General features: G+C 38.1%; 1 protein-coding gene across 1 annotated transcript in view; it reads left to right on the forward strand.

The window, feature by feature from the left end:
- Positions 1–3,002: 3,002 nt before the first annotated feature.
- CENPF (centromere protein F) overlaps positions 3,003–15,701 on the forward strand; it is a 33,703-nt gene continuing 21,004 nt past the window's right edge. Inside the window, exons 1-9 of the mRNA XM_063391037.1 lie at positions 3,003–3,118; positions 3,586–3,790; positions 5,106–5,302; positions 6,594–6,709; positions 7,725–7,816; positions 10,162–10,429; positions 11,945–12,147; positions 13,549–13,674; positions 15,320–15,448. Of these exons, the coding sequence (XP_063247107.1) occupies positions 3,629–3,790; positions 5,106–5,302; positions 6,594–6,709; positions 7,725–7,816; positions 10,162–10,429; positions 11,945–12,147; positions 13,549–13,674; positions 15,320–15,448 (1,293 nt within the window). The 5' untranslated portion in view covers positions 3,003–3,118; positions 3,586–3,628. The remainder of the gene's footprint in view (positions 3,119–3,585; positions 3,791–5,105; positions 5,303–6,593; positions 6,710–7,724; positions 7,817–10,161; positions 10,430–11,944; positions 12,148–13,548; positions 13,675–15,319; positions 15,449–15,701) is intronic.

Below are 15,701 nucleotides of genomic sequence, written 5' to 3' on the forward strand. Positions count from 1 at the left end.
CACATTAACATTCATTGTGTTCACCAAACAAGCTATGTGTTCTGTAAAATACCATGTGAAGAATAGGGAATCTAAGGGTGTACAAACAACCGAACATTGTATTTTAGCTCTCTGGGTTCCATTAGTGCAGACTTAACCGTGCAGCTGCAATACTGACACCTAAACTGCCACCCTCTTCTCAGTTATTTTCCTGCGTTGGCAGAGATGGGGAATTTTGTTTTCCAGAGGCAAGAGGCATCACTTAGTACAGGGTGGGGTTTGGGTGAGGCTAAGGAAAATGATCCATGTTCTCTTTCACACCCAGCCTGGCAGAGTGTCTGCCTCTGGTGCCTCCACAGGGAACTTGGCAAGGTGGAACCCCATCAGACACAGAGTACCCAGCCCATTTATCTCTTTCCCTGGGTGAATGGGATTGCTCCAGCTCCTCAAGTGCTCTTTGATGTGCATATGTGTTTATATATACACTTACTTGAATTTGGCCTTTCCTGATGGATTCTGAGTCCAGTAAGGAAGAATATGGGGGAAAAGCTCCATCTGTTTTCTGCTTCTTGTCATGTCCAAGCAGGGGGAGATTTTCTCATCAGACATTCCTTTCTTTTCCTTCTGGTTTTGTTCCATCACATGCTCTGACATAAGCTGTAGCAACACAAATTTAACCTATATTGGCTTTGGTATTCTACTTGCTGTTCTGGCCCCTTACTAGAAATTGCAGTAAAGGAATGCAGGTGACAAAATGCAAATGGTGATGTCTGGCATTTGGGAAAAACTGAATGGAATTTCAAGGGCAGAGAAAGCCAATTCATAAGACTTGAGGTAGTCTTTGCTCAAAGTCATGGGGAACTCTAAAATAGGGGATTTTGAGAGCCTCTTACAAAGACCTTACTAATTCTAGCCAGTAGAGAATAATGAAAACAATTACAAGCATTAGACAAACTGATGGTTACTACTAACATCCTTTGTAACTTATTATTTTTTCAGAGTATTTGATCTTATTCTTGTATCTCATAACTCAAACTTACATTTACTGATATATTGATTCTTGTATTTACTTCTGGTAATTAATGTCTTGACACTTACAAAGGTATCGTGCAGAGTAAGATGATGTGGCAAAAGAAAAAGCAAGTTTCTGTACTATTTATGAGTGTTTTTATCTTTCATGATAATTAGTTAATTCCTAAATAGTTATGTAAATGTTGTCAAATAGGAAAGAATTAATTTGCAAATCAGTTTGCAGTACAAACCTGACCATTCATAGAAATCAGCTTCAGAAGAAGGGTTCTCTCATATTTAAGTTGACAGTAGTGGTCAGGATCCCTTCCTTTAGCCTCAGTTATCCAGATGTTAATCAGACTGCATCTTAAAAGCTCTGTACACACCAGCTGATTTTAATTTTTTATGCTTCGTAAGAATGCTGAAGGCTGTCTCTACTCATTCATCCCCTTCTGGAAAATATGCCAGAGTTTTGGAAGTTGAAGCTGTTTCACTGAAGTCTTCCCTGAGGAATTAATCATGATGAACTGGATTAAATGCTCCATGTCCATCAGTAGTCCCACTGTAATATCATCTCTAGAAAATGAAATTTCTTCAACTTCTACAATTGATTAAATAGCATTTGTTACTATCCAATGGGAAACACTGAAAGTAGCGTATAATGAGTGTTAGATTCTTAAAGAACATTTGCCCCTTGTCCACCACGCAGAGGATCCCCTTCAGTTCAGGCTGGTTCTCAGGTTTCATTAATTATTTGGCAGTACTGTGTGAGGGTTTTCCACTCTTCTAAAGCAGTTCCACTGCTGTTCTGTGCTGTTCCCTCAGGACCATAAAGTTCACCATGGAAATTTCTAACCTCTTTGGTTGTTTTGGGTTTTTTTAATTGTTGTTTGTGAAGAGGTATTTATGATGGATCAGTTCCATCACTGCAATGGCTTGTTTTGTTCAGGACACAGTTTGGAGATTTTTAAACAATGTGCTGGCAAGTTTGTTGTGCCATATTTATTTATAATCAGAGCTCTCACCAGCTGGCTGGTGAGCTGTTTAACTTCTCAGGGAAGATTTGTTTAACTCAATTTCCTAAATACGATTAAAAGAACAGTGTTTGAGTAAATATTCTCAGAACGATTTTGAGGGGCAGGACATTTCAATAGGTTAAATGACAATCAGATCATAGAATCACAGGTCATAGATTCTGACAGAAAGGAACATTGTGCTTCAAATCCGAAATTCCCCCCAGAGAGGCGGGAGAGGGGTAGGGAGGGGAACACCAGAGGGCTTGAAAAACCAGTCACAGGTACCCAGGGAACTTCACAGGAACTTGAGAATCCTTCAACCCTCACTGTTGCCATTCCATTCCACGCTCGCTGTTAGACCGTACTCACAAACTATTTGGGGCTTTTTGGTTGTGTTTGTATTGCTGGATGGAAAATGTGTAATATTGGGCTAAATTGCCTTCCTTCGCCTTAAAAACAAACGAACCAAAACCCTAAAGAAAAAACGATTCCAAGCCGCGGGAGCAGAGCTGAATACGAAAGCATTTCGAGATCCTTCCGTTGATCTTTCCCAGCAAACGGGTGACCACCTGGACAGCGTGTTGTCGTTCCTTTTCTCAAAACTCAGGCTCTCTTTGCGGTCGGGAAAGCGGTTTTAGACAAAGATGTGACACCACCGTTAGGTATAACGACTACCGTCTTCAGCCGCCGCCTTCATCCCCATCCCCGCCGCCGCCTTCATCCCCATCCCTTTCCCATCCTCATCCCCGCCCGACTGCGGGCACGGCCCCGCCCAGCTGTGGGCAACGGCCTCGGGCCCCGCGCGCCTGCGCCGCCGCCTCCAATGGAATTCGAACGCTTCCGAACCAGCCACTCAGGAGGGCGGGCGGCGCTGCGCCGCGCTCCCATTGGCGGCGGGGCCGCGGCCGCGTGGCGAGCGGCGTGGCGGCCGGGCCAATCAGCGCGCAGGGCCGCGGCATGGTGGGGGCGGGCGCAAACGGCCGCGGGGCGGTGGCGCCGGGTTTGAGTCGCGGCGGGAGCGCGCCCGGCCGTGAGGGGCTCAGGTATCGCGGCGTGTCGGCGGCGTCGCCCGGCTCGGGTCGCTGTCGCTGGGCTCGGGTCGGCTCTTAACAGTGAGTGAGCGGTCGGTCGGGCGCGGGGCTGACGGTGACAGGCAGCCTCCCTGTCCCTTGAGGGCTCTCTCCGCCGGTCGCCGGTCTCTAGTTTTAGTTGCTCTGAGGTGCTCCGAGCTCAGCCGCGTTGCTTTGAAAAATAAATAAAGAAGCGTCGCTGACGCCTCGTGTGTTTTCGCAAGGAGACGCCAACTGAGGTGCAGCTGTCAAACACAGCTCTGAGAATATAAACCCTGTTGTTGCCAGGAGATTCATTAGAGCCAGATTTTCTGCTCTTAACTGCACAGAAGTATGCCAAAGTAGGACCTTATAGTTTAAGGTGCTTCTTGGTGTTTAGATCAGTAAGCCTGTAAGGTTGTGGAATGCTGTGTTCTAATCGCTATTAAGCTTGAAAAATGCAATTTCTTTAAAAGGGGCCCTCGCTTAACGTCTTGGAAGGTCTCATTGTAGCTGTCTTTGTGTTTCAGGCATAATACTGTGCATTTTATGTGAAGCAAGGATCAGGCCAGCATGAGCTGGGCTGTGGAGGAATGGAAGGAGGGCCTCTCCCCCAGAGTCCTGCAGAAGATCCATGAGCTGGAAAGCCAAGTGGATAAGCTTAAAAAGGAGCGTCAGCAAAGGCAATACCAGCTAGAGACTTTGGAGGCAGCTCTGCAGAAACAGAAGCAGAAGGTAACCCAAAATGCCATTGTCCATGCCAAACACTGTTACAACACTTTATTTTCTGGTGTTTTTTGTTAGGAAATGGGTTAGTGTTTTGCTTCTTTTCCCTGATTGAAAGAAAAGGTAGCACAGAATTATAAACTGCTTATATTCACCTTACTTAACACTCATCATGTTCTTCCCTCTGTTTAGTTCTTTTTTGGTTGTTAATGTAATTCCTGCTTCCTATCTCTTTGGCATGGTTGTCCATTTCTAGGTATTTAGTTGTACTTTGAGGTTTTTCTACAGCTCTTTATGATTAGGAAAATAAACATTTTATTGTTATACCCGTTAAAATCCATGATAACAACTGGGCCTATTTTACATATCAGAGCTGCACAGTTGGCAGCCTCCTCCTATTTCACCTTGCCTATAGATACCTATAATCTTAGTTTATGTTGTTCCTTAGTTTTTCTTTGTAGAGACTGGGGGTTTGGTGTTCCTTTTCGTTTTTAGGGCTGTAATTTTACACCTAATCTAACTCCACCCTGTCAGCCCTCTAACCAGGGGACTGAAGACCGGATTGTTCACAGCCATGCTTGAGGTCAGCAGTGACCATTTGGTTCAATTTTGTTTTGTGATATTTGACTACAGCTCAGAGATAATTTGCAAAGGTTGCCTGTTATTACCTCTAGATTGCTACAACTTTTTAGACAATTTTAAGCCTAGCAGTTTTCTTTGAATTTCTTCCTGTGAGTTTCTAGGAAATTGTTTCAACCATTCCAAGGAACTGCTGTGCTCCCCAAACAAAAAGAAAGGGTGCTTTAAAACTCTCACAAGCAGCAGGTAATACAATTTTAGTCAAAAGAACAGCACTGTGCCAAAGATGATGCTGCTCTTTGGGAGGAGAACGATATCTGTTCTGTCAAACTCTATCTTCAAAGCTGTGACCTTTGATAATTATTGTGCACACTTTGTGGAGTTAGCCAAGGCCTTGTGGCTGCTAAAGATAGGCTGGAAAGGGGAGTGAGATGATCAGTGAAGAATGTGCACTAATGGTGATTATTAATATTTAGGGATGATTATTAATATTTAGGAATTGGTCAATCTTTTGAAGAGCTCGTATCTTGTCAATAAATAGAAACTGTTAATGTCACTTAGTTGAATTTTAGGAAGTGTGGGTTTTGTTCACACCCAAGAATATTTAAACAATGTGTACATCTGAGGTTTTTAGAGCTGTCAGGATTTTGAAGTGCCAGGAAGAAAATAACAGCAAAACTTCATGTTACTAAAATAATAAATGCACGAGTTGATAATTTCAAAAATGTCTCTGTGTTCCAACTAGGTTGAAAATGAAAAAAATGAATCTGCAATACTTAAAAGAGAAAACCAGAGCTTGATGGAATTGTGTGATAATCTTGAGAAAGCAAAGCAGAAAATTGCACATGATCTTCAAGTAAAAGAATCTCAGGTCAACATTCAGTCAGGTCAGCTGAATTCCTGCAAGAAGGACATTGAAAGGCTAGAACAAGAACTGAAAAGGTGAGGACTTGTTGTATGTCTCTAACATCATTACAGTGGTTATTTTTTTTTTTTTTTTATTATGCCTTATACACGTCCTAAAAGAAGTAAAGAAAGAGGAAGCTGTGTTGCTTTTTTTCTTTTTTCTCCTTGATTGTTGTGAAAACTAAAGCAAGTTGAGATATTTGACTGCTGTGAGTAATAATACAACTCATTTTATGGCATGTAGGAACACCAACTGTGCAAGGAGTTGGTGAGATCCATCAGTGAAGAATCTAGTGGGATTCAACAGGGTTGATAGAACCTCAGTGATGTTTTCTCTATCTGCTGTCAAATGTTGGGACAGAGAGGTTGTGAGCTGATGATACGTGTTCCATTTATCTATTCCCAAAATTAAATCTGGTTTGCTGAGTTCCCCCTTCCCATTATATTATTTTACACAACTGTTCATTACAAAATATCAGTTCCTGCATGTGCCTCGTTCTTGGCAATCATTTGTGATTTTCTATTTGTCTGCATTTTGTTTGATATGTGGTCATTTGCCACTTCATCCCAACTGATGGTCCTCTGGGAGAGCAGTTTTTGACACTGAGCTGTAAAAAAGGGGAAAATAAACCAGGCCAATGTGGTGCCACTGATGCAATGGGCTGCAGCATGGGAGTATCCTCTTATCAACCTGTGCTCACTGAGCAGGACAAAAGTTACTGCATGGCCTCTGAACTGCTTCTGTGGTTTCATCAGATGCCCTGGTAACTCTTCAAGCTCACAAAAGCCCCTCCAAAGGGTTGTCTGCTGTGGTGTTTTGGGTAGGGATGTAAATGGAACACACGAAAAATACACTGTTGAGTGGAGAGTATTCCCTTGCATTTTTATAAGGTATGCATAGTTTTCTAAAAGTGTGCAGTGTCAGAACCTAACAACTGGAAGTTTTGTTTCCTACCATAAAGATGGTTCCTGAAGAGTAAGAGTTTGATATTCTCAGTGCTTGCAATGATTTGGGTGTGTTTAGCTGAACTACAGCTTCATACAGTGAGACCTCAAACAGTTCTAACTGATTTTCATCTGCTTGGGGTTTGATTTTGTGTTTTAGCTTTGACTCCTATGTACTTGATAAAATATGTGGGAACTCTAAATAAAATATGTTCATATTTTTGTGTTACACCACCTAGAATTTTTCAGTGGACATGTCTTGAACTGATCTTCAATTTCTTAGAATCATATAATTTATTTGTGTATGTTAGGCTCTTAAAAGTAGCTAATTAACTTTTTAGTTTCCATTATTAATTTATGCTGCTGTTTCTTTCCTAAACAGATGCAAATGTGAGCTTGAGAGAAGTCAGCAAATATTGACAGCAGGAGATGTATCATTCAGTGGCACTCCACAGAAGAGTTTTACTGCTCCTTTAACCCCAGTTCAGAGTAATAATGGTAAATGATCCTTTTCTTCATCCAGCACACATAGTTGTCAGCTTTCTTGCAAGGTTGAGTCTTTTAAACGTTACATTTGTACTGAGTTGCCTAGCCTCTCTTATATAACTTATTATTAGAGTATTGAACTTGTAGCACCCTAGGCTTCCATTTAAAAATTATTAGTGCAGATTGAACACATCACAAATATTACATCTTTTCAATGCTACATTGATGGACATGGAATTGTAATAAAATATCCTTCAACAGACTGCAGAAATCTTTTGAATGCCTGTTCCTGGTCCCAGCTCTTCCCTTCTCGTTGTGGGGAGAAAATTTTTCTCCCTGTACCAGTTACTTTAACTAAAATGCAGTCAACATTTAAATGTGTTATTTCTTTGGGAAATTATTTTTTGCTTAGACTGTTACTGTGCATGATAATCTACACAATTAATGCTCTGTATCCATTTCAAAGCATCACTTCTGTCTTTAAATTAGTGACATCAAAAAAATTTAAAATATTTGAATGAACTGGAAAAACAACAGGAAGTTTCCTTAAGTGGAGAATTCTGTAGCCAGACGCCCTTATGCTCTTTCTGCAGAAAAACTTTGATGTGTTCAATATTATACATGGTATTTACCTCTTCCAGTACTATGAACAAGTGTTCTGTGCGTTTGGCATCCCAGTCTTACTCCAGTGGGAAATCTGAGATAATCTCTTACTCTTGTTCCTTTGACTTTCTTTATGCACATCTGAAAAGGGGTGTAGTTAGTGGCAAGGTCAAGCATTCCACCAAGCATGGCACTCCTGAAATAGGGATAAGATTAAAATGATTTACCTAACTTTATTTGAAATTGTGTTCCTGGAGAGTTATTTCCTTTTGCAAGCTGCAGCCTTAAATTCATTAAGATCATTGAATCCTAGAATATTTCAGTTTGGAAGGGACCCATAGGGGTAAGAAAACCTGGCTGGATTGGGTGAAAGGCTGGTTGGACTAAGGCAGATTATGAAGAAATATTCATCATGTCTTTGTAGATGCCAAGTTTGAGGAACTAGAAGAAAAATACAAGAAAAAAGTACAAGAAAATAAAGAGCTAGAATTACAACTGAGAGCCATTCAGCTAAAGGTAAGTATCTCTTAGGAATGGTGTGTGTGATAGCTAAGAAAGTAATCACTGAGTGAACTTGGAAAATAAAATGGAAAACTAGTGAAAAATCTTCTACATCACATAAAATATAATTTCAAAAGAAAAAGAGCGAATTAATCTGTGTACTGCCATTCAGGAGTAATCTTGGAGAATTCAGAAAAGCCATCCTCTTTGAATAGCAAAGGAGAGAAGGACATTAAAAATGAGAACACATGCTTCAGAAACTGGAAGTCTCCTGCAAGCAAGGACAAGATAAAACAGTGTCAGTTATGCCAAGCTAAATACAATAGAATAATAAAATAGCCTTGAAAAAGATTGTGAGAAATAATTCACATCTAGAAAATAGAAACCCATAAATCTTTCAAACATATCTGAAGGAGGAACAGTATTAGCTAATCTCTGAGAACAAGATGAATAAGATGTGAAAGCCCTCAAGGAAAAAGCCATTGCAGAAAATGTGAAATAATTTTATCTCTGGTACTTAGCAAGAAAAGGTTTAAACACTTTTTTATATCAGAGCCTTTTTTCATTGGGGTTGAATCTGTGGCACAGCCTCAAATTGGAAAGTCAGAAGTAGTCTTAAAATAGATTGATAAAATGAATAGTAATAAAAAATAAATCAGATGTAGAGAAGTTTGCCCATTAATTGATAGGGCACTGCAGTGTGAGACTGTTGAATTACTGTGATGTGCAATGTTGCCTCATTCTTCTCTTGACACTGGGAGAGGACAAGGATGATGACATTAGAATAAACACTTACAGTGCTGCTTCCTGGAAATACAGTTTAGCCAGACCAACTTTTTGTCCTGGGGAAATTGTTAGAAACGTGACACAATATGTTCATTGAGTGTGTGTAGGTGTATGGAGAAAAGGTCAACCACTTATTGATAAAGGCAAATCATGCCTTGTGTATTTTCAGACCTGTTGGGGTTTTTCTTTTAAGAACACATCAGAAAAAATGTAAGTTAAATGCGACATTGCACATCAGTGTAATGTTAGATATACACTGATAAAAGGGAAAAAATTGATAAGGGGACTTCTTGCAAGTTTAAAAGAAAAGATTGAGTGCAGAGTGGCAAAAAATGATCCATTTTCACTGGGGAATGGTCAGCTGAGGAGCCTGAAAATGCAGGTAAAGAAAACTGCACTATTCAGCATATTGATTAGTGTCCTGGAAAAGAGTTGAGTGATATGGTTGAAGACCACACAGTATTTTGTAACACTTGCAATAATTAGGATGGTGAGTAAAATTCAGCTAAAAAAAAGTAAGTAATACATCAGGAAAACGTAATTTGAAAAAGGAATACCTGATACATTCAGACTCCAAGTCTATGATTCCAGAAAGCATTTGATTATCATTGTGGCTAGTTCTGAATTTAAACTTTTGTCTCAGAAACAAAAAATTTAAATGCCATATAGTGGAAATGATCACTGCACGGAGGGTTAGTTTTCTTTTCCTCTTTGTCTGTTAACAAGTTATTTTACAGGATTGGACACAGCATTCTGGACAATGTAATATAGATTTCTGGTCTTGGCACAGCTCTTCCTAGATAACAGCATATTCTCTGGTTTGACTGAGAAGTCACACTGGGTATTACATGGTTTAGGGATTTAGTTTAAGAAAAAGTAATTCAAATGAGCTGCATTTCAAAATCCAGTTAAAGAAACAATAGGGGCTTTACTGTTTGAGGTTTTGTTAGTTAGCGTTTTTTCACTTAAAAAGGAGGAAAAATATCTAATTTTCCTGCTCTGTTTAATTTGTCTGTGGGAAAATATTAAAAGCTTGTACCTGGCAGATTTTATTGTAGTGGTTTTGGAGTACTCTGTTTATAAGTTTAAATAATAATTAAATCTGTTTTGAATTTACCTGTGCTTCTCCAGTAGAACTAAATGTTGGTTAAATATCAGATTAGTCTAGACTTCTATTTTTTTTTATTTTGCAACTTACTTGTCTTCACTTGCCTGCAAATATGTAGTCTTTGATTTTAAAAAATGTAGAAGTTAAATGATGGGATCTCTTGAAAAGGACAAAAGTTTATGTATTACTTGTAAAGATACACAGATCAAAATACATTTTTGGTATGCTGGTTTGTATTTATAAGTATCAGCTATGCTTGGCTACTTGGACTAAAGTTATTTAATTTACATAGAATAAAAATAATGACATGTATCAGGACTTTGCACTGGTAGATGCTGTAATGCTCTAACAATGTGAAATGATTATGACCTGTTGGCTACTTAATATTAAATTAGTTATTTTGTTGTTATGTGTTAGATAAGGAACTGTGTAAAGGTAAATCCTTTTCTTTTTTTTTTGGACACAGAAAATAAATCAGCCTCATCCTCAAAGCTCTTTGAGTCACAGAGAGATTGCTCGGCATCAGGCTTCCTCATCCGTGTTTTCATGGCAACAGGAAAAGACATCAGCCAGAAACCAAGAAACACCTGCAAGGGGAAGTGGTGCAGTGTCCTCCTTTCCTTGGGATAAAGAAGCAAATTCAAGCATTCTGTCTGAGAAGAATGAGTTTGATGACAGCTTTGCTGAGAACTCAAGTTCTTCCCTCCTGATCCAGCTAAGGGCACAGAACCAAGGTATCTGATGCATTTCTTTAAGACCCTGAGGCAGTCTCCTGGATGGTTTCATGAAAGCTGGTGTGCAGATAGAAGCAAGCTGTTGAAATCAGTGCTTTAGTGAGGAAGAGGAAGATGCTTGTTGTTGCTTTTGGCAGCTGGCCCTGTTGGCTGCTGGTATATTTTCAGATCAGCCATACACAGAGATTACCTACAAGCTGTGGTATCTTTTATGTAAGAGGCATGAGAATTAGAAGGGAGCAGTTTGTATTTTTGGGCTGAGTAGGGGATATCATCTAAAAGGAAAAATGCCTTTTTCCATTAATCCCATTGCTCATAGAACAGTCTTTTTAAAACAGCTTAAAATACTCTTCAGGATTTCATTGCATCTCACTGTTAAATTCAGTTACATTTTTTCCTTATTTTTCTATACTATTGATACTTTAGACTGAGCAATAACTATCTTAAAAATTTGATGATTAAACATGCTTAGTGCATAACTGAGTTGGTCCATGATGGATGCTACTGGAAGCACAAAATGAAGTATGCTGCAAAAAGTACAATCAAAACCCAAGATATGGTCTTGTATTGCACGTACTGACATGAAGAAATAATCATTCTTGATGCCTGATAGCTGTAAGAGAGGAAATAGTTGGTTAGTTATGCATTTGTTGAGCATTCACTTGAGCGTGCTGTTTGTACTCTTTGGACAGCTTTTCCACTGTTTTACAAGTCACTATACTCTCCAAACCATTCATTGCAATACCTCACATGCAGCTTCAATTTTGGTTGCTTTTTCAACTTGGAATCCATACAAATTCAGAATCAGGAAGACAGGCCTTCTTTTAATGAAAAAAAACCCAAAACCAAGAACAAACCAAAAACACAACAAAACCAGATAACAGTAATTCTGGATAATGCTTCTGGTAGCTGACTTACATTTTCTATTGTGTTGTGGGTTTTGGAAGATGAGCTCTTACTGATGTATTCTGTGAGAATATTACTTGTTGTAGTTTTATGTGTATGCAGTTTTGAGACAGAGAAAAGATTAAAATATGAAATGGCACATTTACAGTTGGCCAATAGTTGAAAGGTTTTTTGGAAGCACAGTTGCCCCAAGCAAATGCTTGTAGTGGATATACTTATAAAAAGAAAAAAAATGATAGATATTTCAAGTGACATGTTTCTGCATGTTTAAAAACAGTAACAAAACCAAACAAAAACCAGCAGAGGAACAAATTGTCTTTGCCTTTGTAGCACTTGTTCCTGAGCTCTCACGTTTCTGTGTTCTTTATCATGAGGTAGGAATTGATTTAGAGTCAACTGTCTTTCAGTTTTGATGATTTGATTTTTGTCATTGATGTCATAGTAGAAGACACTTTAAACTTGTTTTAACTTGCTGAAAATTTTACAGGGTGTCTGCCTGTGTCAGGAAATTGGGTTGTTATCAAACATTTTAGATATTTGGAAGTGTGTTGGAAGAGGTACCTTCTAAAGCAGAAAGTATCCTTAATCTTTACTGTATTTTAAATTCAGAACTAAATTCCATTGTTAAAGACCTAGAGCAGCAATTGCAAGCTCAAGAAAAACTGACGAGGTCCCATATGAGTAAACATCAAGAGACTGAACTGGAGCTGGACAGATTGAAGCTGGAATTAATCGAGAAGGATAAAATTCTGAACAAAACCAGAGACAAGCTGACTCAAACAAGTACCCAACTTGATCAAGCTGCCACACAGGTAAAATGCTGCCTTCCCACATCTTCTGACTGTCCTTACAATGCATTGCCTGTATTTCCTGGGTTTTCAGCCATTTAGTAAGAACGAAGGTTCTCACACTAAGTTTCTTGAGAGTTTTCTGAGGATCAAGTTTTGAGAAGTATAAGCTAATTTGATATATATTATATGTAAGAATATTAATACATGTAAGCAGTTGCCCATTTTCTGGAGGGTTCTTACACCGCCTAAAGAAATAATTTTCATACTCGGGTAGGTTTGACTAAAATTCTGAAAAATATTTACTGATCAAGTTGCATAGAGCAACAATGACATCTGGTGGCAAGTTCTGACCTGAAAAAGACTGTCACATCTTTGCCTGAAAAACAGAATTTTTTGCTTATAATATAGGATATTGTGGGGGCATGGTCCTTGTATCGTAAATTGCTTGTTTTAAATAATGACCAGGAAAAATGCAATGCAAGGTTAAGAATATATACAGTTTCTAAAAGGAATTTCACAGCCTAATTCCAAGGAGTTTGAATTCATAGTAAAAATCAATAGACTAGTACAACTTGCTTAGTCAAGGATTTAGAGTGTATGTCATTTTTCTTACTCTATTGTGGGGAAAAAAAGTCTATATTTGGCATTAACAGATTTGGTCTGGAATAAAAATTACATTTTTTTGTTCAGGAAGTTAGGTGAACAATGCTTTACTCTCTTGGGTGATGTAATATTTACATAATCAACTGAGTTAAATAACAAGTTAATGTGGATGTGATCCTAGACGTATCCTGATGATTTTTTTAAAAATAAAGGTTTAAATTGTAAAAACTACTGTTATAATAACCTAAGATGGTTGCTTCTTTTTTCTGTCCAAATCAACTTGCTCAGTCACTCTGAACTTCAGTGGAATATTTGTTTATTTTCATTCTAAACATGTAGTTGCTTAGCAGTTAGCAGTCATTCTTAGTTGGTAGCAATCTGAGGTACTGAAAATACAATCTATTCTTAGTGCCATGTGTAGCATCTTTCTGCAGACTGTCAAAAACATTGATTTTTTTAAAATTATCTAAATATATATAAAGATATGTTCTCTTATATATCATCTAAAGATGTTTTTATTATTGTGTGTGTTCACACTCATGTATACACATACACATCTAATACATATATGTAACAGTACATATACTCTTTCTATACACACGCACGTGTTTTTTCACTAACATAAGGAAGGATGAATGAGTCTTGTACTTTGGATTGCTAAGAATTCATATGGGACCAGCTAAAGTTACTGTGGTTATATGAATGCTAGAACGATTGTAGTAGCTGACAGCAGTGGCTTTTTTATGTGAGGGCTTATATATTTAAGTGAAACATTGCTTGCACCTTTAACACTTGTGATTGATAACTAAATGATTATAGGTCCAAATGTTGGAGCAAAAGGTGAAGCGATTGTCAGAAGAACTGAATTGCCAAAGACAAAATGCTGAGAGTGCTCGTCAGTCATTAGAACAGAAAATAAAGGCAAGGGAAAAGGAACACCAACAGGTAAGGCAAGGAGAACCTTTTAACTTTTTATCTCCTGAGGAGATGAAATCACTTGGCTTAAGATGTGTATCTGGTTTTCGGTTTGTTGCAATTACATTTGACAGAGAGGTAAAAGTTGCACAGGTAACTCAAAAAATGGAAAACAAACATCACAGTAGTGGGGAGAAGCTGTTGGACAGGTGCAGGATTATGTTGGTATTCACTGGACAGTTGAGAACACGTTTGAGAGATGGAATGACATGCAAATCCATGAGAAACTAGGCTCCATTTTTCATAAAATTATGTGAGCTCAAACTTAGTAACCAACTAAATTATTTCTGTGGAGTTTGAGTTAATTTTGAATGCATTTCACACAGAAGAAAATAATTTCTTTAGGATTATATATCTATTATTATTTTTGTTCATGCTCAGAAGATATTAATATAGTCAATTAGCATAAGTGTCTTTCATTCCCATCATGCCAGCCCTTGCAGAGAGAAAAAAATGTAGCACTATCCCAGGAATTTTTCTGGAATGAAGTTATATTTGGTATTACCAACATTAATACTGATTTGGATTAGGGCTAAACTCTTTGTACTTTACTTTTTAAGTTTAATAATGTAATCAGTATTAGGAAATCCAAGACGCAGATTCAGAAGTTACAGTTCTATTTCAGTTGGGCATTTTAAGTTTGCTTTAGGGATTGAATATAAGGGCATTGCTCTGAGGAAGACTGCTGATTGTGTCAAATGTTTAACCTGAAACCTTTTCTCTAAGGTATGTCCAGGTAGATAAAATAATTGGCAGGGGAGTTCTGGTGGGATAGCCAATAAACAGTGCTGCTACGAGCACTCTTGAATGAAAAAGTGATTTTACAAAGTCTGCTAGTCTAGATACTACCTCAGGATCTCAAATTGATAATGAACCTTGTCTAGAAGTGGTAAATTGGAACAACTGGTCTTTGTATTTGGTCATAGCATCATTGTATTAATGAAAAGATGGGTTGAAGGCTTATGAACCTTGTGTCCTGGCTTTTCCTTTTCTAGTAAGCTGAAAAAAGGCTTTCATAAGCTTAATATGTTAACCCACATACTGCCATTCTGAGTTGTTCAGCAAGGCCATTAATTGAGAAGATTAATGGCCTTTTTCTGCAATGATTAGAATCTGTGAGCTGTTACAGGTTCTTATAATGTTTGTTTATTTATAATATTAATCTGTCAAGTCCTATTTAAAGGCTCTATGTTACATGTTCTTGAAACAAAATTTGTGCAATATTGTGGAAAAAACCAGCCTTGTAGTATGGTAAGTAAGTAATAGCAGAGATGAATTTGTTCACTTGTAGTGTAATGTAATTCTTACATGAAATTTACCTTTAGTAGGAAAATTTTAACACTTATTTTCATTAGTTTTAAATTAATTTTTTTCCCTTTCTGTGACAGGAATGTTACAGTAATTAAGTTCTTAAGCAGAACTGTAATTGGGTTAATGTCCTCCTTGCCTTTGTGGCATTTGCTTCATGCATCAAAGCTATTTGCTCTGTAAGACAAGTGTCCCTGAGCAGGCCGTACCTGCTGATAAAAATCACTTATTATTTCTGCAGTAACCAAAATTGAGACTTCTTGTGGTCGTGTGTTAATTTCTTTGCTCCTCTGGCACTGTTTTCTAGGAGCTCTCTTGTCAGCAGCGTTCCTTGCAAACACTGGATCAGCAGTGCAACCAGATAAGAAGCAAACTGAATCAGGAGCTACAGCAAGCCAAAAATGACTTCAACGTTCTGCAGGCAGAATTTGACAAAGTAGGCTTTTTTTAGCATTCAAGTCCACTACTAGTGGTATTTAGTTGTCTCAACAGCACTGCCTTAATTTAATTATACATAAAGCAAGAAAATAATTAATGTGGCATCTTGTATTAATGTTTTTACAGTATGTATTAGATGTTTTGTATTTACCATACTGACATACTATGTATTTAAATGTGAATTATAGGCTTTTAAAAGTTTGTGACTAGTCCACTCTTCACAGGGAAAGAGATGTGAATGCAGACAGTGC

Source organism: Prinia subflava, chromosome 2, assembly GCF_021018805.1.
Source record: "Prinia subflava isolate CZ2003 ecotype Zambia chromosome 2, Cam_Psub_1.2, whole genome shotgun sequence".
Classification (NCBI taxonomy): domain Eukaryota; kingdom Metazoa; phylum Chordata; class Aves; order Passeriformes; family Cisticolidae; genus Prinia; species Prinia subflava.